Raw genomic sequence first — 24,302 nt, forward strand, 5'->3', positions numbered from 1 at the left:
CTCTATGAAGTGGTGTATAAATGTGCAGCCTGGAAGACAAAAGCACCCCTCAAGAATTTCATCCAGACCACATCCCTCCAAAACCACCAACCGGGCACAGGCTGGGCCATGAGCAATCACAGCACAAGGGTATAATTTAATGGCAGGAAAAACCAAGCCAGTGGCCCAACAACAGGGAGCTGGCCTGGCCCTCATAGTTGGGCCTTGGTGGGCTCCAACCTCACAGCTCACTGTGACCACCTCTGGGCCCGCTGCAAAAATGACCAGCACCCCATCCTCCGAGCACTACTGCTTCCCTACCAAGCACAGCTGTAGGGCCACACCCTCGATATAAAAAAAAGCTTCTCAATCATAGCATTACCCCTGCTTCCGGAGAGCACACACTCAGAGCAAACCCCCACTTCCTTAACTCCTCTCCCAATTCCTCAGCACCTGCCCAAGTCCTGTGAGTCCCTCCTAACCAGGCTGTGTGCCGCAGCAAGCACAATGAACCCCACTTTATTGCCTGGGGCATGTCTCTGATGGATGGGCCTCAACAGGGTCATTGAGGAATGCTGATACAAGGAGTAATGACCAAGTACTACTGGCCAGCGCCCCAGAGGGAGCAGGTGACTCGGTTAACTAGTCAGCAACCCGCCAGCCCAACATTCTGTCCATCACAGCAACCTTATATGATGGATAGTAAAGTTGTTCCCATCTTACAGATGAGAAGATCAAGGCTCAGAGGATTCAGAACTAGTCCACGTTGCTGAGTGTCAACACCAGGTCTGAGATCCGAGTTGCTTGCTGGGCATGAGTCCCCCGATCTGCTGTGCTGAGCACCTTTGCAGGGAAGGATGCACTTACACTCGTGCCACTGTGAGCAGACGCCCAATGAGCATCGTCCCAGGGCTACTCCAAAGGTTCGTGTCTAGCTAGGCGAGATCTTAGACGGAACACAGATGGACTTCTAACAGTTACGCATTTATTTCCATGTATAATAGGAAAAAAAACAGAACTAGCACATCAACAGTGACTGCATGGATATACTGTTTAGCACAAGACTAAAGCTGGGAGCAAAAAAAAAAAAAAAGTATGTTGATGTTTAAAGAGAATATTCAGGAAACGAGAGGATGTGAGGTCTTTGATGATCCCCGTTGTGGCCCTGGAGTCTGGGACCCCCTCCTCCCAGCTTCAGGCAAGAAGCTGTGCTCTGCTCTGAAGCCCTCAGGGGCTCTCCAGACAAGCTCTCGGAGCTGGGGGCCCGGGGCAGCCTCCTAGGAGCCTGTGGTGCATCAAGACCCCAGGGAGCAAAGCACGTCTTCATCTGTTCATGTTCTACAAAATGCCTCAGGTTACAAAGCAACAGAAGTGATTTTCCTCAAAAGGGAAGATGGATCTTCTAGGTGTGGCCTTGAAGAGGCAGTGGTCACAGGGCAGCCTGTGGGAGGGTCCAAGTGGGACCTGGGGAGATAACCAAGGGGCTGAAGGGGCACCCCCCCTGCCCAGCACTGTCCTGAAGGAGGGTAGGTTTGTGTGTGTGTGTGTGGGGGGGTGCACAGCCTCCATCAAGGCTGCAGGAGGAACACCCAGAGCACCTGCACCCTGTTCCCCTGCAAACAACAGGCACCCGGTCAATGTCAGCTGACTGGCACACAGGAGCACCAGGCGGCAGGGTGGAGCATGGCCAACGTCCTTGGGTGTGGGCACATGTCACCCTTTCCTCCTGCCCCCATCCTAGGTTCACAGCCGGCCCTGGGCCCCATGTCCCCCGGGTGAGAAGGCCACGGCCATGCACTACCATTCTTGTCCATTTATGAACAAATGGGAGACATTTTCTATTAAGATACAAGCACCCCCAACAAAAACAAAATCCAAAGAATGTTTCCCATCATTTAAATTTTTTAAAAAGCGGTTTTTAAGGAACCTTGGAGTTTTACTCAAATGGCTCAGTCCTGCAAGCCAGGGCTGATCTCAGCACCTTATGGGACAGCTAAAGTGTCATTGCTAGGGACCCAGGGTGCCACCCGAAACTCGCCCCAACTCACTCCTGGAAATGGGGGGTCAAGGCCAGCACACAAGAGCGACCAGAGGCTCAGACATGAGCACCCAGGTGTGATGCTCATGGTATAGCAATGCCCCGTGCCCAGAGGATGGAAGGAAGAGGCGACAGTCTGAGGGGCACCGTCTACAGCCACCCATCGCTGAGCTGGGAGGAGGCTGGGGCTGGGGTGGCTCAGCCCTGCACCCCAGACGGGATGGGCTGGTCCCTGTAGTGGCTCGGAAGGGAACTGTGCAAGAGCAGGCCAGGATGGGAAACTGAGTCAGGGAAGGGGCCCCGACCGGGGCGAGCGGTGGGTGCTCTCAGCAGCACCCCGCAGCGCTCCGCTTCACGTGGCACGGCTTACAGAAGAGACGGTCGTTCAGCGGGTAGCAGCCTTGGTCCGTGGGCTCCACGGACAGGAGGATCCTGCAGTCCTGTGGGGACAAGAGGCATGCGGGTGGACCCAGGCCCGAGGCAGCACGGAGCCTCCCCAGGGAGGGGCTCAGCCAGCATCTGCCGAGGAGATGAACTGAGTGAACAGACTCCCTGAGGGTGAGGAAGGCGGCGGCTCCTCCTTCCTGTGCCCCCAGCACACCTGGGCCAGGTCCCCATCAGGGAAGACAAGGCAGGCGGCGCTTCCCCCCACGCAGGGCTGTGAGTGATGAGCAGCATCAGTTGAGGGGACAGCTGAGGACACTGGGAGACGTCCCTTGAGGGGCTACGGAAAGAGCTAGAAGAGGCTTAGCCACCACCCAGCAGCCCCTAGGATGTAACCTCTGCGAGGCAGTAACCCTACTTCCTGCTGGATCCCGCCCAGCCCAGAGCCTGGTGCCCCGCGGGCTCACAGTAAGTAGCTGCTGAGTGAATAACGAAACCAGCCCCGGCCTTCACCGCACGGGTGGGGAAACTGAGGCCCAGGGAGGGGTGGGGCTGGCCCCAGGTCCCAGACTCAGGGTCCAGAGGCTTTCCATCGCTCCACCTCCTGCACAGCTTCAGCACTGGCACACACTTTAAAACCCCAATTTTTCAAATCACCGAAGGATGTCAGACCAGGAAGATGGGGGTTGGAGCCCCGCCTGCTCAGTCCACCCGGCTCGTAAGCCCCGGCCCCATCTGAGCTGCACCAGGGCACATGCTGGGGAGGAATGGGGACGATGAATGCCCGCGGCCTCGGTTCGGGGCGTGGCTGGCATCCCCTGGAAGCTGCATTCATCAGTCGGTCCCCACAGAGACAACTTTGGGCACATGGGTGCCCTTCGGACCCAGCAAGGCCAGCAGAGGGCGCCCTCGTGCGTCTCTTTTCTGCAACTGCACCTGGAGTCTCTCAAGGACTATTCAATGCCGGGCGGGAGCCCTGTTACTCCCGTCTGCCGCTTGTCTGGCACTCTGAGAGCATCCGCGCCAAACACGCAGTCCCCAAGGGGCACATGTGACCTCTTCTAAATTAGAATCAAGTGAGGAAACATCTCCACTATGACCGAGTCACACGGCCTGGGAAGGAGCTTTGGGTGGCAGACAGCTGGCTAGACCTGGTCCGGGCGAACAAGGATTGGAACCCCTTTTCTCAGCCTCAGTTTCCCCATCTTAAATGGAGACAACTCCCATCTCGCAACATCGTCATAGTTGATTAAATGAGGCGACGTCCACGAAAACATTTTATAAAGTAAAAAAACACGATCCAGGTACAAAAGTATCGTCCCCTCCCAGCAGTGGAAGTAAGTAACGGGGACCATATTGAACAGGGCTGACGAGAGGAGCGTGGACGGCACCTCGAAACCCGTTTCCCTTCCTGGAGAAGCAGCACCCCGATCAGCTCCAGGCCGCCGTGGTCTGAGCCTTCCCACCTGGAGCGTAGCTGCTGGAGTCCCAACTGACGTTCTGCAGCAGCAGCCCGGGACGCCGGCAGCCCTGGCCACGCTGACCAAGGGCATGCAGGGAGGGGTGTTTGCTCACTGACCGGGCCCAGGGAGATGCGAATCAGCCCTGGACCTTAGGAGGGCTGTGGGGGTGATAACAGCGCTCGACTTTCCTCATCCTTCTTTCAAGATGCGTTATCAGTCGGACTTTGGACTCTAAGCAGCAAAGACAACATGATTATGCAGCGATCTGTCAACTTCCGGACCAAGCTCCCTTGTCACACTCCGTGAACAAAGCCTCTTGGTCCCATTATCTGCATGAACGAGAATTACTCACTAGCTGATTAAGAGGTTTGCCCTGGGAGCTCCCACTTAGGTGACACCCATAAAAGCTGCTACCATTTCGCCATCACCGGAGAAGACAGACACCTCAGTGGCATGGAGGTGACCGTGGAAGGAAGGGGGGACTTTTAGAGCCTCCCCAACAGGACTGACTATTATAATTTGCAGGGCCCGGGGGGGGGGGGGGGATGAAAACTCACACTCCTGCTCAAACATGAAGCCTGTCATGGATGGTAACAGCAGAGCTTCAACGTGTCTGAGTGTGGGGGCCCATGCGACTCCCTGGGCATGTCTCGCTGGGGCGACGGCACTAGCTTCCAGCCAGCCTTCCGTCTCAGCCTCATCCCTGCCTGCAGCCCGAGGCCCAGGCTCCTTAGCCTGGAACATGGGGTCCTTTCCTTCTCCCTGACCACACCCTCCCACACGCAGCACTCCAGACACAGCCCGGAACTTCCACTTGCTCCGACCCTTCAGGCTTGCTCACGCCAAAGTGGGTTTTTACAGGCCTTGCCTCTTTCTGGAGGTCCTTTCCCCTCTCTGAATACCTGACAAACTCTTATCCCGCAAGACCCGCAGTCAGCATCACTTCCTCTACCACCACCCTGGTTAGACGCCACCGCTGCCTTTTTAGTCCCCATGCTTATTGATTTGTTTATTTATGTGTTTTTAATTAATTTTTTAAAAATACATTTTTATTGATTTCAGAGAGGAAGGGAGAGGGAGAGAGAGAAACATCAATGATGAGAATCATTGATTGGCTGTCACCTGCACACCCCCTACTGGGGATCAAGCCTGCAACCCAGGCATGTGCCCTGACCAGAATCAAACCTGGGACCCTTCAGTCCGCAGGCCGAAGCTCTATCCACTGAGCCAAACCAGCTAGGGAAGTCTCAACGCTGATTTAAACGTGCTCTTTCCCAGCACCCCGAAGGGACATCTGTGGCGTGAGTCTGCCCTGCATCCCTTTCTCCTTCCTTCCTACAGTTGCATCAACTCCTGTTTTATATGGTTCTGCCTCTGGCCCCACAGCCCCTGGCCAGTGATTGTGTCAGGGGCAGAACTAGAATATTAGGGACTCGCTATAATTGTAAGAAATATACACCATGCTCTGGTATCCATGATTATTCTGATTAGAGGAAGCACGTTCTCACTTGGCTGAGAGTTGTGCGCCCTGGGACATGGGGGCTCACATCAGAATGCAGTCCATCCTCCTTTCCCGAGAACCGCCTCTCATTATGGAAAGATTTACAACCTCGTGGCTGAGACAATCTAGTCCCGGAGGCGCCCGCCCTTTGCAGCCCCTATTGCCTGTATTCCTGTTTCTGAGGTGCCCGGAGGCACCCGCCCTCTGTGACCCGCCAGCCCACGTTGCCTGACACCTGTAACCATTACACCTTGCCTACTTCCCATGCCTGTAATTCTTACTCTCCCACGTAATCCTTGTCCTGCCCTGTATCAGCAGCTGGCTCACGGGGGGTTGCAGAGCAGATGTTTGTGGATGACCCTCTGCTCCCCCGAGCTGCCGGCAGTATTGGAATAAACGCTCATATATGCTTCAACCCTGTCTCTGCTTAATTGGCTCAAGTAGTGGCAGGCAGCCTGGAACCCCTGAATGTCCAGTTACAATTGGTCCAGAATAGGCATGTGACCCACACTGAGCCAATCAGAGGCCTTCTTGGGACTGAATGGGATCCCGGATGTGGTTTCTAAGTTAGAAGGACATAAACCTGGCCCATGCACTGCATCTGCGTCCTTACAGAGGATGCCAGCCCACAGGAAGAGAAGATGAAGCAAACACATAAAAAAGGGCAGAGAAATGGAGGGAGAGAGAGCGCGCCCTAACGATATCATTAATGATGTCACCATGAGCCTCCCCATGGTTCCCTTTCTTTCTTTCTAAAGTTTTTCGCTGATTTTTAGGGAGAGAAGTAGGGAGGAGAGAAACATCAATCATGAGAGAGAATCATCAATTGATCAGCTGCCTCCTGTACAACCCCTAGTGGGGATCAAGCCCACAACCCGGGCACGTGCCCTGACCAGGAATTGAACCTATGATCTCTCGGTTCACGGGTCAAAGCTCAACCACTGAGCCAAACCAGCTAGGGCTTATTTCCATTCTTATTTATTTTTGCTATTGGGCAGGGGGCCGAGCCCGACCCTGACCTGCCCCAGCCCAGGGGCCGGGCGGTGGCGAACAGAACCCACAGCGTCATTAAATCACCGCTCTACTCACCTCGCACCTGTAGCAATTTTCATGGAAGTTTCTTCCCATGCACTCGATTTTAAAGGCATCCTTCCCGTCTCGGGGGATGATGGGATTCTCACAGATGCTGCACACAGGGGCGAATTTCCTAGAGGGAAAGGAACCCACGCTGGGGAGGCGCTCCCGCCAACCACAGAAATTAGCTGTCAGAACGAGGGCTGGCTCTCAGTCAGCTCCCAGTGCTATTTCAGACCTGTTGCTATGTGACTGCACCTGGAGTACAACCGCAAAGGCCTATTTCTTCCTGGCAGGAGCGGCGGAGAGACGTGTGTAATTAGACCCGGCTTCCCAGGGTATAATTAGCTGGAGGCAAGGAAGTGACTAGGGAATGTCAGCGTTTGAGAAAGCAGAGACTTCTCACGTGAGTTGGGGGGGTGGGCCAGGGCCCATTTCATTGGTCTTGTATTATAGGACACTACTTTTTCTTCTCTTCTTTCTTTTTTTTTAAAAAATGTCATTATTGATTTCAGAGAGAAGAAGGGAGAGGGAGAGATAGAAACATCAATGATGAGAATCACTGATCGGCTGCCTCCTGCACGCCCTCTACTGGGATGGAGCCCGCAGGCCCGGCATGTGCCCTGACCGGGGATCGAGCCCTGACCTCCTGGTTTATAGGTCGACACTCAACCGCTGAGCCAGCCCCTGGGGCTCGCTGCTGCTTCTTAAGGCTCCAGCTCCGAGGGAGGCACTGTGATCTGGAGGTTGAGGGCAAGGCCCCAGATTCAGGCTGACAGGCGTTTGTTGCAGCTTCCATACCCACCGGCTGGGAGGCCCTGGGCACTTACCTGCTGCGTGCCTCAGTTTCCACATTTGGTAACATGGAAACCTGAATAGTACCTGCCCTATAGGAAGTGATGTATCTGTGCTTCGTGGCCTGATTCAAACGGAGCTTTCTGTTCTTAATTTATACTATATTAGTTTTGAGGATGAAATAGCCTAACCCGAGGGCAGTGCCCGGCACAGTGTAGGCGCTCACAAAGCCAGCTGCAGCCCTGGCTGGTGTGGCACAGTGGATAGAGTGTCGGCCTGCGGACTGAAGGGTCCCGGGTTCGATTCTGGTCAGGGGCATGTGCCCGGGTTGTGGGCTCGATCCCTAGTGGGGGGCGTGCAGGAGGCAGCTGATCGATGATTCTCTCTCATCAATGATGTTTCTCTCTTTCCCTCTCCCTTCATCTCTGAAATCAATAAAAGTATATTTAAAAACAAAGGTAGCTGCAATCAGGCACCTGGCCAGGTAGAGGGTGTGGACCAGGCAGACCCGGTTCCTGCAGGAAAGCTTGGACCCAGGACTCAGGCTCAGTTCTGCGCTTCTGCCCGAGTCCCACCTGTCCTCCCTGCCCCACCCAGAGCCCAGAGCCCAGAGCCCCCTCGTACCGATAGAAGTCGTCCAGGCAGTACACCTCGCTCTGGCTGTCCAGGGCGAAGTTCTCATCCCCGATGCACCGGGCACACATCACACACGTGAAGCAGGTTGGGTGGAAGGCCCGGCCCAGAGCCCTGATGATGTGTTCTCGGACCACCTCGCCGCACTTGCCACACTTCTCCAGGGTGTCCTGGGACAGAGGGCCCATGCCTCAGAGCCATCCCACACATGTGCCCACGCCTTGCCACAAGGGGCTTCACACCAACTCCGAGGCTGACCCAGGCCAGGGGTACAGGAGAGGAGCTCGAATCCATGCAAGTGACCTATAACTACGGCCCACTATTCCCTAAATGGATCTACAAACCTCCACTATTCCCTAAAATGGATCATGCCTGGGCTTACAGTAAGGAATCCTGCTACGAAGCGATGGCTGCAAGTTTTGTTACTAGGAAATGCTGAGGCCAGGGTCCACGAGGGCCCGCAGAAGAAACTTCTCTTCAATCTCAGAGTCAGGAAAAGGAAGGCCGAGAGAAACTGGTGTGCTTTTTTTCCCTTATGGACGATAAACCTTGAAACTCTTCCCCTTTTCCCTTTGGCCACTCGGAAGCTCAGGGTCAAATGCCATGCTCCACTTTTAGGACCAACGAACTGCAGGGGTCTTTTATGCATATATGCAGATTACCAGGTGCTGCCAATTCAGGAGGACAAGGTGAGGCCTCCGCACATCCAGGTGATGCGTCTGTGAGTGGGGTGCACACCACACTGTAACCACCACACCCCCTCGCAGGGTCAGCAATTCCAATACCTTGGCACCCAAACTAGCGCTCCCAGACTGTATTCGGTGCCCGGAGGTGACACCGACTCCCCTTTAAGTCATGCAGCAGCACCTCATGGCTCTCGGTAAGAGCGGCCAGACCACAGGCGGGCCCCAGAACTGGATGGGCCTGGGTAGGACCCCAGCTCCACCGCCGTCTGGAGCGTGACCTGGTGTGAGAGGTGAGTGACAGCCCCCAAGACACCCAGGTCCTCGCCCCGGAACCTGTGACTACCTCAAACGGCAATGTGACTGAGTTCAGGCCCCTGCGAGGGGGAGAGCACCCAGCGTTATCCAGGTGGACCCCAAATGCCATCGTAAGTGTCCCCTGAGAGGGAGCCAGAGGGAGGCTTGACACAGGAAGTATGATATTGAAGCAAGACGCTACCCTGCTGACTTTGAAAGTGGACCAAGGAACCCAGGAATGCGAGGAATGCCGAGTTAGACGCTGCAAAGGGCCAGGAAACGGATTCTCCCCTAGAGACTGGGGCATGGGGGTAGAGCTCAACACTGATTTTTGACTCAGTAAAACTGATTTTGGACTTCTGATCTCCGGAACTGTAAGAGGGTAAGGGTGTGCTGTTTGCCACCAAGTTTGTGGTGATGTTATATTAGTCACAGGAAACTAATATACCTTGGCTGAGCTCCTCCCCCCTCTCTGAGCCTCAGCTTCCTCATCTGTGAAATGGGTCAGTAGTGCCTACCTCCCAGGGTTGTTGTGAAGGAAATAATATAACGTCTCCCAAGCGCCCAGCTCAGTGCCTGGCACCCAGGGAGCTGCTGCGGGGCGGGGGGTGGGGGGGCGGTACCTGGTAGCAGGGTTCGCAGAGGGGCCTCCCGTCCTTCTGGTAGAAGCTCTGCCCGGCCAGCTGGCGGCGGCAGGTGCGGCACGTGAAGCACTGGGCGTGGTACTGCCTCTTCATGGCTTCCACGGCCAGCTCTCGGGGGGACACAGTCTTGTGGCAGAAGGCACAGACGTCTGGGGTGGAAGGGACACAGGCCATGACCTGCCCAGCCTGGGAGCGCTGTACCCGTCACCACCCACACGTGCCCAGAGTGCCAGGTCTCTGCCTCGAACCCCGGGGGTCCTGGTGTGACCTTGTTCCTGGGGAGGGTCATGAGGATCAATAGAGAGCAAGGCGAATGGCCTTTGGAAAGAGACGCAGTGTCAGGGCACCTGGGTTCTCATCGGCAAAAACGTGAAAGTGGGGGGAGGCCTCCCTCAGGACACCTCACACCCGGATCATCCCAAATGTGTGGAAGATGTGGAAAGTGAAACCCGGGGACACTAGGAGAAACCAGAGGAGATTTAGTTCAGAACCCTGGAGTGGCGAAGGCCTTCTGGTGCGTGGTAAGCACCTGAATGCTGTTTATACAGTGGGGCCTTGACTTACGAGAGTCCCGACTAACGAGTTTTTCAAGATACGAGCCGTCTCTCGGCCAATTTTTTGCTTTGAGTTGCGAGCTAAAATTCGGGTTACGAGCCAGCGTCAGATACCCCACCGCTAGTTGGCGCAGCGAACGTCACAGTGGATGCCACAACATCAGCCCAGCATCACCTGTCTCACTCGTTCACTTTTGATTTGACATCCGAGTAATCTGAGTTACGAGCTCCGTCACGGAACGCATTAAACTCGTAAGTCAAGGCCCCACCGTAAAGTGAGTAACACCCGGCGTTGGAGAGGCTGCGGGCAAGCAGTCACGCAGACCTGCCGGCAGGAGTGTAGATCGGGCCGATCGTGAAAGGCAATTTGGCAAAAATATCGGAGTTACAAATGCACCCCCCTCTGGCCACCGCACTTTCTCTCCCAGGAATTTATTTCACAAACTTGCACACAGGCCAAACGACCCACGTGCAAGATAATTCATCTCGGCCTCATTTTTTACAGCAAGAAGCCACCTCGGCGCCTGTTCACAGGCGACTGGTTCAGTGCACACGGCAGGGCCACGCTGAGGAATATTATGCAGCCGAGAAAAAGGACAAGGAGCCACTTTACGTTCTGATGTGGAATGAGCTCAAAGATGCCCGAAGGAAAGAAAGTGCAGAACAGCGTGGAGTTTGCTCCTATTTGTGGAAAAATGAAGGGGGCGGGGGGTGGATACATATTTGTGTTTGCTTACATACACATAAAACATCTGGAAGAATATACAGATGTTAACAACAGAGGCTGTCGGGAAGGAAACGGTGATGCGGGGATGGGGCAGCGGGAAGAGCACGCTGTGAACCCTATGTTGTACGAGGTGAGGGTCTTCTGGACTCAAAAAAATTAAATAGTGAGAAAAATTCAAGGTATTTTTGCTATCAGAGCAAATCTGGTGGCCAATTGTAAGTGGGTTTTAGTGCTACAGGAGAAACAGTTCAGGCAATAAAAAGAAAAGTTGACGTACAACTATCAGGCCCGCACTGAACCGTGAGCTGGAGAAGACACCGGTGGTCCCTGCTGTCCTAGTTCCCACATGGAAGCCCAGGCCAGCCCCCCGAGGGCTCCCCCTACCCCCCCCAGCCCTGTGCCCTTACCTGTGGACGCCTCTCTCTCCGGGAAGCCAACAGGCTCCTCTGGGGGAGGCGGCAGCTCCTCCTCTGCAGGCCTGAGTCGACTGGGCCCAGGCTGGGATGGAGGCCCCTCTGCCAGGGACTGTGGGGACACAGGGGTGGGGGGTAGGAGAGAAGTCATCAGGGGGGGACCCCACGCACCCGCCCTCGCAGTTCCGCTCCTGATCTGGTGGCTCCAGGCACCACGAGCCCAGGGACAGAGGAGGAAGCCGAGGCCCAGAGGAGCGAGTGGCCCAGCTCAGGTCACGCAGCAGGAAGGCCACAGGGGCGGCTGGAGCCCAGGGCCCCCAGCTCCTTGTCTGGGTTCCCCGGACCCGTAAAGCCACTTCCTTCTCCTTCTAAGGAAGCTCCTGGAATCAGGATTTTCCTTGGCCCGGAGCCCCTCCCATTTTGACAGTGGCCTCTGTTAAAGGCAGAGGATGAAAAATGGTTTCACATGGAACAGAGTGCGGAACCTCAAGGGAAGGCGGGGAGGGTGGGTGGGAGGGAGGCAGTCAACCAAAGGCCTTGTGTGCATTTATGCATAACCCATGACACAGACAGTAGGGTGCTGAAGGCCTGGGATGGGTTCTGGGTGGTCCCCAGAGGGATGGGGGCGGGTTGGAGGGGGCCAATGGGCGGGGGGGAGGGACGTATGTAATACTGTCAACAATAAAGAATTATAAAAAAATAAAAATGGGCTTCAGCCCAGCCAAGTGGGCCTCAGCAGTGAGCATCCACCCAGGAACCAGGAGGTCACCGGTTCGATTCCCGGTTGGGGCATATGCCTAGGTTATAGGCTGTCCCCAGTGGGGGGTGTGCAGGAGGCAGCCGATCAATGATTATCACTCATCATTGATGTTTCTCTCTCTCTCTAAAAATCCCACTAGATGATACAGCTCAAAAGAAAGGCAAGACCCCATGTAACACATTCATTCTCCCTTCCTCTCTGAAATTAAAAAAATACACACACACACACACACACATATTTTTAAAATGGGCTTCATATGTAGCATAAGGGATGTGGGTTAGACCCAGGGGAACGTCTTCTCAGAGCTGAAGGGGCCTGATGGGGAAAAGGGGGGCACAATCACTTTTACAGCCTCAAAGAGCTTCAAAGAGGGGCTGTCCTCTAACAGGAGAACGGACCGAACAATCTCCAGGCTTAAAATCCCTAAAGGCCCAGGAAACTCAGACCCTCCCTCCCCTGGCCCATGGGGCTCCGCCAGGGTCAGGGGTCGCATACCTGTGCTGGTGGTGGCGGTGGGGGCAGGTGTAGCTGCTCTAAGTCAGAAATGAGCGCGGCCCCCACGGGGGCTGGGAGCTCGTCCTCAGGAGGCAGGTATGCTGGTGGGGGCGGCGGAGGAGGGAGGAGGTCCAGGTCCGGGAGTGCGTCCTCGCCATCCCGGGAAGGAGGCGCAAGAGAACGGCCTGCAAGCGGAAGCAGGGGTTATGCAGCGTGGTGGCCGAGGGCTCAGGCCCAGGGGCACCCAGACCTGGGGTCCATCTGACTCTGCCACTGGCCTGATGCGATGTGTCCTCAGGCAGAAGCCTTGGTCTCTCCGGGTCTCAGCTTTCTCGGCAGGAAAATGGGTATCGGTTGCCGAGGGTTGTTATGAACACGATGAGATGATGCAGGCAAGGGCCTGGCATGTGGCACAGGCTCAGAGAACAGCAGCTGTCAAAGCAGCCTCCCCCACAACCTGGGTGCTAGTGTGCCCCGAATCCCTGCTAGAAGGCCTTGTGGGGATACAAGCAACACCAACCCCGAAGGCTGTGGTTCTCAAAGACTAGCTCCCGGACCAGCAGCACCTGAGACAGCGAGACTCGCACCCACACCACAGCTCCCACCACAGCTTAGAGGAAAAGGGCCACAGAGAGTGTTTACACTTGTCCTGTCCTATGACGTTGCCTCCAGCCCACACCGAGATGGGCTGGGACACCCAGGACAGAGAAAGGAATGTGAACTGCCTCATAATCACCTTTATGATCACACGCTGAAATGACAGTCTTTATATACTGGGTTGCATAATGTATTATGAAAAGTAATATCACTTAATTCTTTTACTTTTTTTCAATGTGGATCCTAGAAAAATTTAAATTACATACGATGCTTACGTTTGTGGTTCACTATAGATAGATAGATAGATAGATAGATAGATAGATAGATATAGATAGATATTTTATTGATTTCACAGAGGAAGGGAGAGGGAGAGATGGAAACATGATGAGAATTATTGATCAGCTGCCTCCTGCACGCCCCACACTGGGGATTGAACCCACAACTGGGGCATGTGCCCTGACCGGGAATCAAACCGTGACCTCTAGATTCACAGGTTGAAGCTCATCTCCTGAGCCACACCGGCCGGGCACATGTTGTATTTATTGGGCAGCTTTTTTTTAAAATATATTTTATTGATTTTTTACAGAGAAGAAGGGAGAGGGACAGAGTTAGAAACATCGATGAGAGAGATCGATCAGCTGCCTCCTGCACACCCCCCACTGGGGATGTGCCCTCAACCAGGGTATATGCCCTTGACCGGAATCGAACCCGGGACCCTTGAGTCCGCAGGCCGACGCTCTATCCACTGAGCCAAACCAGTTCGGCTATTGGACAGCTTTTGTACAGACCTTGTTGGATCCTGATTCAAAGCATGAATCATCTCATTTTATTCTCATTTCGCAGATGAGGAAAAGCTAAAAATCCCGCTAGATGATACAGCTCAAGAGAAAGGCAAGACCCCGTGTAACGCATTCATTCCACTACAACCCAACAGCTAAAGGGCATTTTTATGACAATTCAGGGCAAATTAGTTATGGATTGTGTACTAGATAATCACAAGGCATTCCTGCTGATTTTGTTTGGCCTCGTGGTTATGTTAAAAAAAAAAGCCCAAATTTAGAGATGTATCCTGAAGAACGGGGGCTGAAATGACCTGATAACTGGAGTTTCCTTTAAAATACTTCAGAAAAGGAAAGAAAGGGATAGATATGACAAAAGTGGCGAAGTCTTAGCAATTGTTGCAACAGGATGTGGAGTACACGGGGTTCCTTGTGTTGCTCTCTCTACTTCTGTGTGTCTGAAAGTCTCATTAAGCACACACACACACCCCTATCCAACAGCAAACACGCAGACACACGGGACAGGCGTGACATCGAGGGTGTGGTCCTCAGTCCATGCGCACAGTCCTCCGGGCTCCTGGCAGGGAGGGGGGAGGGGGCTGGCCAGTCACAGAGCGCCTGTCTCAGCCCCAGGCCCTCCCTGTCCAGCCATCCCTGAAGAGGGGACGGGGCCAGAAGCTGTGGTGGGGGGCTGCCGGACATGCCCATGAAAATCCTGTCACTGCCCCACAGTGTCCCAGCCCTGACCCGTGTGGCTCAGTCGGCTGGAGCATCATCTCATACACCAAAAAGTGGCGGGTTCAATTCCCGGTCAGGGCACATGCCCAGGTTGCTGTTTAATCCCCAGTCAGGGTGCAAACGCAACCGATCCATCTCTCTCTCTCTCTCTCTCACTCTGTCTGTCTTTAAAAAAAAAAAAAAAGTGGCCCTGACCAGTTTGGCTCAGTAGCTAGAGCAGCCGTGGGCAAACTACGGCCCGCGGGCCGGGAAATGAATAAAACTAAAAAAAAAAAAAGACCGTACCCTTTTATGTAATGATGTTTACTTTGAATTTATATTAGTTCACACAAACACTCCATCCATGCTTTTGTCCGGCCCTCCGGTCCAGTTGAAGAACCCATTATGGCCCTCGAGTCAAAAAGTTTGCCCACCCCTGAGCTAGAGCGTCGGCCTGTGGACTGAAGAGTCCCAGGTTCGATTCCGGTCAAGGGCATGTACCTTGGTTGTGGGCACATCCCCAGTAGGGAGTGTGGAGGCAGCTGATCGATGTTTCTCTCTCATGGATGTTTCTAACTCTCTATCCCTTTCCCTTCCTCTCTGTAAAAAATCAATAAAATATATTTATAAAAAAAAAAAAGTGGTCCTAGCTGGTTTGGTCCCGGGTTCGATTCTGGTCAAGGGCACATGCCTGGGTTGTGGCTTGATCCCCAATGGGGGATGTGCAGGAAGCAGCCGATCAATGATTCTCTCATCATTGATGTTTTTTTCTTTCTCTCTCTCCTCCTTCCTCTCTGAAATAAAATTATATATATATATATATATATATATATATATATATATATATATATATACATATTAAAAAGTGTCCTGGGAGAAGGGACACAGAGGCACTCTGCCCACCTCCTGTCTCGGAGGCACAAGGAAAGCCAGCCACAGCAAGGCAGGGCCTCCCTGTGCCCAGCCCAAGACACTCATGGAAAAGAGGGAACGTGCCCAGGGCCCTGCCCATAAAGACCTGGGCTTGGTCCAGGCTCTGCTAATTCACAGGCTCCTCCCCGGGCTTCAGGATTCCCGTCCATTGGATGCAGATCATGAAGCCCTCTCCTTTGTCCCAAGGGCTGAGGGGACTGTACAGATGGGAAGCTTGTTCCAGCCCTGTGAGCACCCCACTACAGACTCAGGGGGGCCTGTTCAACTGCAGGGGGCTGGGCGTCCCCCCGGAGCTCCTGACCCAGCAGGTGAGGGGTCCGTTCCCCGAATTTACATCCTCTGCAAAGCTCCCCAGGCTGCGGGTTCAAAGGTCACACACTGAGAACTGCTCTGCTGGCCCCGCATCTCACCTGCTCCATGCCTTCGGACCAGACCATAGTTCTCAAAGTGTGGTCCCTGACCGGAGTGCCAGCATTGCCAGGAAACGCGGAAGAAATGTGAATTCTTGGGCCCCACCGCAGACCTGCTGAATCAGACACCCAGGTGGGGCCCAGGCCCGGGCCGGGCGGCTGTTGTTTGAACAGGCCCCCAGGGATGCTGAGGTGGCTGAAGTGTGAGAACCTCCAGGGGACCTGACGTGAGTCAGGAGACCCAGCAGGAATGCTGCAGCCCCTCCCAGGACCTGCCTTAGGTTCTAATCTAGACAATAGGCCGAAAGGTGGACAGGTCCTGGCCGGGGCAGGAATGAGGAGAAGGCCCCAGGCCCAGGGCAGGCGTGCAGGAAGGGGGCCAGAGAGCGGGAGGGGCAGCAGCCTTTTAAAGAGAAGCCAAGAGAGAAACCGACTTAGGAATAAGACACTGGTGGGGCCGACCTAGAGCGGAGAGGGGAGGAGGGGGAAAGGGTGGGGCTTCTGTCAGGATGAAAGGGTTCCAGAAATGCGGGCGGATTCCTGCGGGGACACCAGATGACAGCCTGCGGTGGAGGTGGCTTAGAGCAGCGGGCAGGGCCCCAGGGCCGCTTTGGTGTCCGGTAGTCAGACCCGACTCATGACCACGCTGCTCACTTAGAACTTACCTCACGTCTGCCAGGCTGAACCCCAAGGTCGCCCAACCAGCAAACAAGGTGGCTGAGCAGTCCCTGGGAATCCCCTTCCCCGCTAGCCACCCCCCCCACCCCCCCCCACCCCGCTTCCTGAGGAAGGTCTGGTTTTGTTGTCACACTCCCGGGATCTTCTGCCTACAATTCCCATAACCCATGGGAATGTCCAGGAAAATTTGGCATCTACTAGTAAGTGGTATTTCTGTCTTTCTTTTTCTTAATTCTCACCCCAGGATATTTTTCCACTGGTTTTTAGAGAGAGTGGAAGGGAGGGGAAGAGACAGAGAGAAACACTGATGTGAGAGAGACACATCGAGCGGTTGTTTCCCACACGTGCCCTGACCAGGGCTGGGGATCGAGCCTGCAACCGAGGTTGGTGCCCTTGACTGGAATCAAACCCAGGACCCTTCAGTCTGCAGGCCAATGCTCTATAAATGATATTTCCTGAGCTCCCTCTCCTACCCATAAGGGATATATTTTTTTCCCATTGGATCACGTGTCCTGATGTGTGAATCTGGGTCACCAAGGTCCTGGCTCTGCTATTTGGAGAAGCAGCTGAACAAGGCTGTGTGGTTAGGATGTGTGGTTGGGATGGAAAGATCAAGGCAGGAGGTTGCATCCTAATGAAGACGCATGCTACATGAATGTCCACGTTCTCCCATGTGTGTGCTCGTGTGGCCCCTTCTCTGGCCCCTTTCTGGCCTCCTGTACCAGTAATCGGCATTTCCTATTGGTCTCTGCGTGGTTTCCATGGTGATGGCTGCCCAGGGCTGCCCTAGGCTAGCAGGATGCCTGACTAGGCACCGGGGGATCCTGAGGGGTTCAGCTGCCACCCTGGAACATGAAAATGACATCTTGTTCCAGCTGGTGCCCTGACAGCGAAGGAGCCGCCCCCCTGCCTTGGGTCCCTGGCTTATCATCCTTCATCGCCGCTACCAGGGCCACCTCAGGTTTGGGCAAAAAAACAGTCATTTACCAAGTATCCGTTCTGCAATGGACGCGTCACATACATGACCACATTTTCATTTTCCAGAGGACACAAGCGAGGAGACAGCTTGTCTAGATCACGCAGCGAGAGAACAGCAGAGCCCCAGAGAGAACATTGCCACCTTTCAGGTCTTCTGCCTGCCAAACCCATCCCTACCCCAGGGCCTTTGCACTTGCTGTTCCCACTGTCCTTCAAGCTCTCCTGTCCCCCTCCCCCTTCCCCCCAGCTCCACCCTGTCATTCAGGCCTTAGCTAAATACCACCTCCTTGGAGACTCCATTCTGACCACCCCATAGAAAGTTACACTTCCTTACCTCTTCACCGTGTTTTATTCCTTTATAGCACTTGCGTTTTTATTATCTGTTTTCCCCACTAGGACAGAAAAAGTCTCATGCAACCTGACAACTTTGTCTCTTTATTCATGTCCCCAAGTGTCTGGCCCAGAAAAGTAACAACAGCTAACACTTTTTTAATATTTGACACTTTCTATGTGACAGGTGCTGGGCTAAACATATGAATCAACTTATCTAATCCTCACAACAAACCTTTGAGGAAGGTACCGTCACATCCCCATTTTAAGCGGAGGGGCCAGGATTCAAACCCAGGCAGATGGGCTTCAGAGTCTGCCTGGCACATAGTAGGTGTTCGATGAATGAATAAATGAATGATCCATCTCAGAGCCCGCCCTCTCCCCCACCCCGGTGCACCTCTGACCAGGTCTCCCGCCCAGGCCTCACCTCCAGCCCAGGCCTCACTGTCTTACCTCCGTTGGGCAGCTGAGAGGGGGCAGCTGGCCCCGTGGCTGCAGCCCTGCCAGGCGGTGTCCAGGGGCTGGGCCTCCCCGCCGAGCCAGCTCCAGGTGCCTTCGTGGGGACAGCAGATTCCCAGGGGCGGCCAGGCCGGGCCTCGCAAGCTGCCCGCCTCACTTCCTCAGCCACAGCCTCATCCCGACGCGGGGGTGCCAGGGTGATAAAGACGGACGAGGCGACCCGCTTCTCAGGCTGTGAGGCCATTGCCTCGCTCCGGGGGGCTGGGGGGCGGAGTGGAACGCGGGCTCAGGGCACAGGGTACACTCCTCCTGGACACAGACCCCTCCCGGGGCATGGAGCCTTCCTCCTCCTACAAGATGGCGCGGCCACCCCACCGGCCACCGCACCAGAGAGCCCAGCCCAGCTAAGGAAGGGGCTGGGATGTCCTTGGGGGCGGGCAGGTGTTCACCAGGTGACTTGGCTACAGGGTGGGACCCAATAGTCCTGACTGCCCCTCCCCCAACCTACACACCTGGGAGGGCAAAGGGCAACCCTGCCCTGCTCACCTCCCGGTGATTAATTTTCCTCCGGAAAAGTGAGGAAGGAGCAGCTCCTCCAGCTCCCACCCAGCAAGCTGACTGCCCTCCCAGCCCAGGCCACACCCCCAGTTCCCTCCCTCACCCGGGTCCGATTCCTGGAAGCGCTGAAGTCCCCAAGGGTCAGGCCAGCTCCTCGGTGGGAGGGAGACAGCCTGACCCGCTCAGGGCATCGGGGCAGCGGGGACAGAACCATCAGGCCGAGACCGACTCTGTGCCGTAAGCGCTTGCTGCCCATTAACTCATCAATCCCCCAACGCTGCTGGGGGAGAGGCACTGCTGCGACCCCCACCTTCCACCAAGAGGTGAAGAAAGTCACTTGTTCAGGGACATGCAGCAGCAGCAGAACCTGGATTTGAACCCAGAGCCCAAGTTCTTGGCCACTTGGCTCTGCTGCCCTCTCTGGCCCAACCCACAGGCCAGCATCCTCTTCCCCACCATCAGCCTCCATATTCAATCAACGCTGATTCTATTGCTGGAATCATAGCACCCTGTCCCATTTCCAAAGCTGCGGGTGCCCCGGTGGGCTCCAATGCTGCCTCCTACCCGCTCCCTGGAGTAACCTTTCTAGAGTGTGAGGTTGTTTCTCCTCGACTCAAAAGCCTTCCACGGCTCCCGACCACCTTGAAGATCAAGTCCCCAATTCCCCTGGCCTCAACCTCTTTTTGACCACCTGGACCTCTCACCCTTCCTCGACTCTTTCTCCCTCACCTGCCTGCGAGTGTTTCCCGCCACAAGGTCAATTTCAGTTTTCCTTAGAGGCTCAGCTCTAACATTACCTCCTCCCTGGGCAGCTGTCTGCTTCCATGGGGCGAGGACAGCCCATCCCCGGGCACGCTGGCTCACCGCCACCATGCCTGTCTCCCCCTTCCCTAAGTGACTGCATGTGCCATCAGCCGTGTCCGGGATTTCTGTGGGAGCCGAGTCCAGCGCACGGTACAGGCATCAAAGCATGAACCTGGGGGGAGAGCCCACCTTTCATTTCTCGGGTGGTTTTTGCAGACAGCAGCCTCCACGGCCAAGGCTGAGCTGAGGCCCTAGGGTGGCAAACCAACCACACTCAGCTCAGGAGCTGCACTTGGCACCCTGTGGAGAACGTGCCCTTTCTCTCTCTCCAGCTGGGTCACCCTGACAAGGCCTCAGAGCCCAGCCCACAGGTTCGTGGGGAGGAGAGAAAATAGGGACCCAGAGAGCAAACCTGGAGAAGTGGGGCTGGGCGGGCAGGGCATGAGCACCAAGGGACCCTAACGGTGGCCTGGGAGCCCACGGGGCCACTCAGAGGCCTCCCTCCATACACAGTCCAGCTGGCCACCGCGGGCAAGCTTGGCGACTGACGTAGAATAATAACGAAAACAACACCATATGCTTGGAAATTCCTCTTAAACTGGTTTATGTGTTTGGTTAAAATGTATCGATCAGTCTGATAATAAAATATCCGTTCCAAAAAAGACACCAGTATATGAAGAAATCTTCAAAGGTTCTTTAAAGCACTTCCCTTTTGTTTCCTGCTTTGTATGCGCTGTTGGGAAGTAGACTGAGTGGCCAGATTATTATGACCACCCCATCAGTACAATGAAGTGAATTAGTTATGCAAATAATAATAATAATAATAATAATAAAACCTTGAGAGTATTTGCTTAGGAAGTTTTCAATATTCAGTATTCTTGGAAGTGTCAATGAAGTACTGATGGGGTGGTCATAATAATCTGGCCGCTCAGTGTACATATGCTTATATAGGCTGTCATCGTCTTTGGTTTTACACCTTCCTACAAATTCATTACCTATTTTTATAAACAAGTTTCAGAGGGCATCTGAGATTTAAATCCAAGAAACAACAACAAGGGCACTGGCGGATAAAGTGCCCGCTGTGTGCCAGCCGCTGGCTGAGCTTTCTGTGCCTCAGCTCACCCAATTCTCACACAGCCCGTCCTGCCCCCACTTGACAGATGGGCCAGTGAGGCCCCACGAGGGTAAGTGACTTTTCCAAGCATCCGTGGCAGCCTCGGGATTCTAACAGAGAGAGCACCATCCGACGCGAGTCCACGGGGCATCCTTGGCCCCGACACACACGTTTCTTTCCTGGACGTCATGGGGGCCCCCAAATTCTCAGGCCCGTTCTCACCCCAGAATGGCCCAATCCGGGCCAATTATCTCGAGGCCGGGGCACTCTGGGCCGTCCCCAGAGCCCGCTGTGGATGCCCTCGGGCTCCTTCCCACCCTGCTCTGACCCCCATTCCACCCCAGGAAGTTGGATCTGCTGGTTTCTCAGAAAACATCCCAGGCGCACGTCCCAGTGCTGAGGCCAGATGTTCACAGCTGGGCACTCCCCCCCTACACACACACACACACACACACACACTGCGGTTTCTGTAGGGACTTCAGGCCCCAGGGGAAGGGGCCCAGCTGGGGAATTGCAAAGCCTGGGCAGCAGGGCCAGCCAGGCCCCAGGAGAAGGCTCGCTCTCCTCCAGTCCCTCTGCCCCTGGACGGGGGTACCTGGGAGACAGCTCCCTGTGGGCAGCGTCCCGGCCAGCTGACCCCAGACCCTCCACCCCATCCTCCCTCCCGGCAGGATCCAGTTGGGTAAGCGGAGAAAGTGGGAACAAAGGGAAGGAAAGCCATTTCCTGTCAAGAGGAAGGAAGGAGGCTGAGATCCAGCCAGCCAGCCAGCCACCCAGCCCTGCCGAGGCTGCAGCCCAGGGCAAGGCCTCCAGGGGATGAGGGCCTCCAGGCAGCACCCCCTCCTGGGTCCTACTGCTGCCCCCCTCCCAAAACTCTGGACCCCCCTCTAAGCTTTGTTCTGTGCTTGGTTCAGAAGTAAACTTCCTTAGCTGGAGGTGGGGGAGGCACTGCAGCCTTCCATAGGGGTTCCCCCTCCCTCTCTCCCACCCCAAGAAAGGGGAGCACACACACAGGCTGGGTTCACAAGGGCCCCACCTCTTTCCTGCTGGGTGACCCTGAGCAGGTCACTGAACCTCTCTGGGCCTCGGGTTTTTTCCTAGTGAGAGCAGTGAGGTCTGTCCTACAGGGTGGCTGGCGGATCGGGTAGGGAGAGGGCGCCCAAGATCCTGGGTCCTGCGGGCAACAAGGACAGCTGGTTACTCAGCCCTGGAAGCGGAGGGGGGCCTGGGGGCTGGGCTCCTGGGGGGGAGGGGGGACCAGGACTTCGCTTCCCAGCTGACGAAGAGCCGGAATCTAGGCGCTGCCCAGCCTCTGCCCGGGTCCTCGGGCCTGGGCTGGGGGAGGACCCAGGCCAACGGGCACACACCTTGGGGACCGCGCAGGCTCGCCCCTTCCCAGCCCCGGACGGGGACCGAGGCCCACAGAGGGGCAGCCCTGCGCCCTGCCCTCCCTCTCCGACCCGGCGGAGTCCAGGCGCCCGGAGGCCCCGGCTGCGGAACCCGACGCCCTCCCGCAGGCAGCCGGGCGGGAGCGGGTCGCCGCGGGCGCCGGGGCTTTAATCCGATCCATGTGCGGGACGCGGTCCTTTGTGCGGGAGCTTCCGCGGCCCACCCGCCTCCGGCGCCGGCGCCGGCAGGGACCCCAGCCCTTCCCCCGCCCGCGACAGTGACCGAGGGGCCGAGACGGAAGGACCCCCGCCCCCCCCCCCCCCCGCTCGCAGGCCCCCAGGAGCGGGGGCTGGGGTCCCGGCTGGGGGCGGGGTGCGCCCGGCCCGGGGCTGCCCGCTGTCACCTGTGTGTAGCGGGGCCCGGGCGGCAGGGCGGCAGGACGGCAGGGCGGAGGACGGCAGGACGGGACCCCCACCCCGCGCAGCTTACCTGGGCCGCCGCGTCCCGCCGGCTCCGATCCGACGCCGGAGCCGCAGAGCCCGGAGCAGCGCGGGCCGCCCGCCCCTCCGCCCTCCCCGCCCCCTGGCTCCCTCCGCCCCGCGCCCGGCCGCCTTACCATAAAAGGTGAGGCTTGGGGGAGGGGGCCCGGGCTCCCGCAGGGCGGAAGCCGCCCCCTACCTGCCCCCCCACCTGGCTGGCCTCGCCCCGGGCCGCCCTCTCCCCTTCTCTTTGTTCCCGCGACCCCTCCTCCCTTCCCCGGGCCCAGGCCTGGAGTGGGGGGCCTCCCCCGCTGCCCACCCCCGCGTCCCGTGTGCACCCCGAGTGGTCTCTACCCTCCCCCTCCCTACATCCCTTGGGCTGGTGACCCTACCTGCCCAGCACGGGGGAGGGGGTGCTTACCCCTCAGTGTGGCCTGGAATTTCCCAGGTTCCCAAGAGTCAGGTGATGGGGTCCCAGGGCCATTCGCTCACCCCAGTGGCCCTGGGCCTCAGTGTCTCGGTCTGTAAAACGGGGGTATGGCTGCCTTTCAGGGTCAGGCTGAGGACAGAAGATGCCAGTGGCGGCGAGGAGAACGCAGAGAGTGGGCACCACATGCGGGGCGTGGGCCCCCGAGGCAGGCCGCCTGGACGTGTGTCCTGAGCGGGCACTGCCGGTCGGGACCCTTACGCAGGTGGGCCCCAAGGTCCTGGGGACAGGCCCCCCCAGAAGGCCCAGTAGGCAGGGCGCAGTTGGCAACGCATCACCTCCCTCCTCGCGCTCACCTTCCCCCAAACTGGAGCGGGTAGATAGATAATGGCCTGGGGAGGGGAAGCTGAGCCGGGGCCCTGGGGCCGGAGATGGAGCCGGGATGGGCTGCCCGGGTCCCTGGAGGCCTCGGGAGCATTGCTGGGAAAAGGAATCTGGGTCTGATTCAGAGGCAAACAGATTGTTCTTTTGATTAAAGCCACAGTGGCTGGGGCCAGAGGAGCACTGGACCCAGCGCCATCTGGGGGGAGGCCAGGCAGGGCTGGCTCTCCTATGGGGGGGGGGGGGGAGCTACAGTCCACCTGCCGGGATGGCTCTTGGGCTGCTCAGGAGGGGCTCACACTCCAAGGGGGTGGGAAGGGGGTGCCCATGACACTGTCCCATGCTCCTCCACCCCCACTACCACCGCCCTAATCCCTCACCCACTCTTTGTCATCCTTTTTCACTTGATCCTCACAGCTGACACTGAAGGTCCCTGTGACTTCGATTACACTTCGTTTTAAACCCTAGAAATCACACACAGCTCAGAGACCTCGCCCCCCTTCCTCACCCCTCACCATCCGCCACCTCCAGGCAGCAGAAGACAGTAGCCAGGACTGACTAATGCCACACAGCCAGGACACAGGCGGAAGTTACGTTTCATCTTGACCTAAGTTACGTTTCAGCTCCTGAGCCCTCAGGTGGACCGACCCCTCTAGCCTCTTTCCCAGGAGACAGAGAAACACAGCGAACGATCTCAGAACTGTCCTCCAGACCTGAAGAGATGATTTATTGCCCTGCCCTCACTCCCCACCCGCCAGCTCCCAGCACACCCCATCCCACAACCCACAGGGTGCTGTGATGGTGCCCCAATGGTCTGGAACCGACACAC

General features: G+C 56.4%; 1 protein-coding gene across 1 annotated transcript; it reads right to left on the reverse strand.

Moving 5' to 3' along the window:
• Positions 1–944: 944 nt before the first annotated feature.
• Positions 945–22,755, reverse strand: FBLIM1 (filamin binding LIM protein 1). The gene is made up of 8 exons (XM_081088081.1): positions 22,676–22,755; positions 18,316–18,582; positions 12,441–12,625; positions 11,180–11,297; positions 9,471–9,640; positions 7,859–8,037; positions 6,455–6,572; positions 945–2,457 (listed from the first exon to the last, which is right to left on the reverse strand). The coding sequence occupies exons 2-8, from the start codon at positions 18,563–18,565 to the stop codon at positions 2,344–2,346; spliced, it is 1,134 nt and encodes a 377-aa protein (XP_080944207.1). The 5' UTR covers positions 18,566–18,582; positions 22,676–22,755; the 3' UTR covers positions 945–2,343.
• Between the last annotated feature and the right edge of the window lie 1,547 nt (positions 22,756–24,302).

Source organism: Myotis nattereri, assembly GCF_964212035.1.
Source record: "Myotis nattereri genome assembly, chromosome: 3".
Classification (NCBI taxonomy): domain Eukaryota; kingdom Metazoa; phylum Chordata; class Mammalia; order Chiroptera; family Vespertilionidae; genus Myotis; species Myotis nattereri.

Coding starts and splice junctions, on each gene's coding strand:
- FBLIM1 (XM_081088081.1), bottom strand. CDS start 18,565: ATGGCCTCACAGCCTGAGAAGCGGGTCGCCTCGTCCGTCTTTATCACC. Junction 6,573..7,858: donor TGCCTGGACGACTTCTATCG/GTACGAGGGGGC, acceptor CTTTCCCTCTAG/GAAATTCGCCCCTGTGTGCA. Junction 2,458..6,454: donor AAAATTGCTACAGGTGCGAG/GTGAGTAGAGCG, acceptor TTGTCCCCACAG/GACTGCAGGATCCTCCTGTC.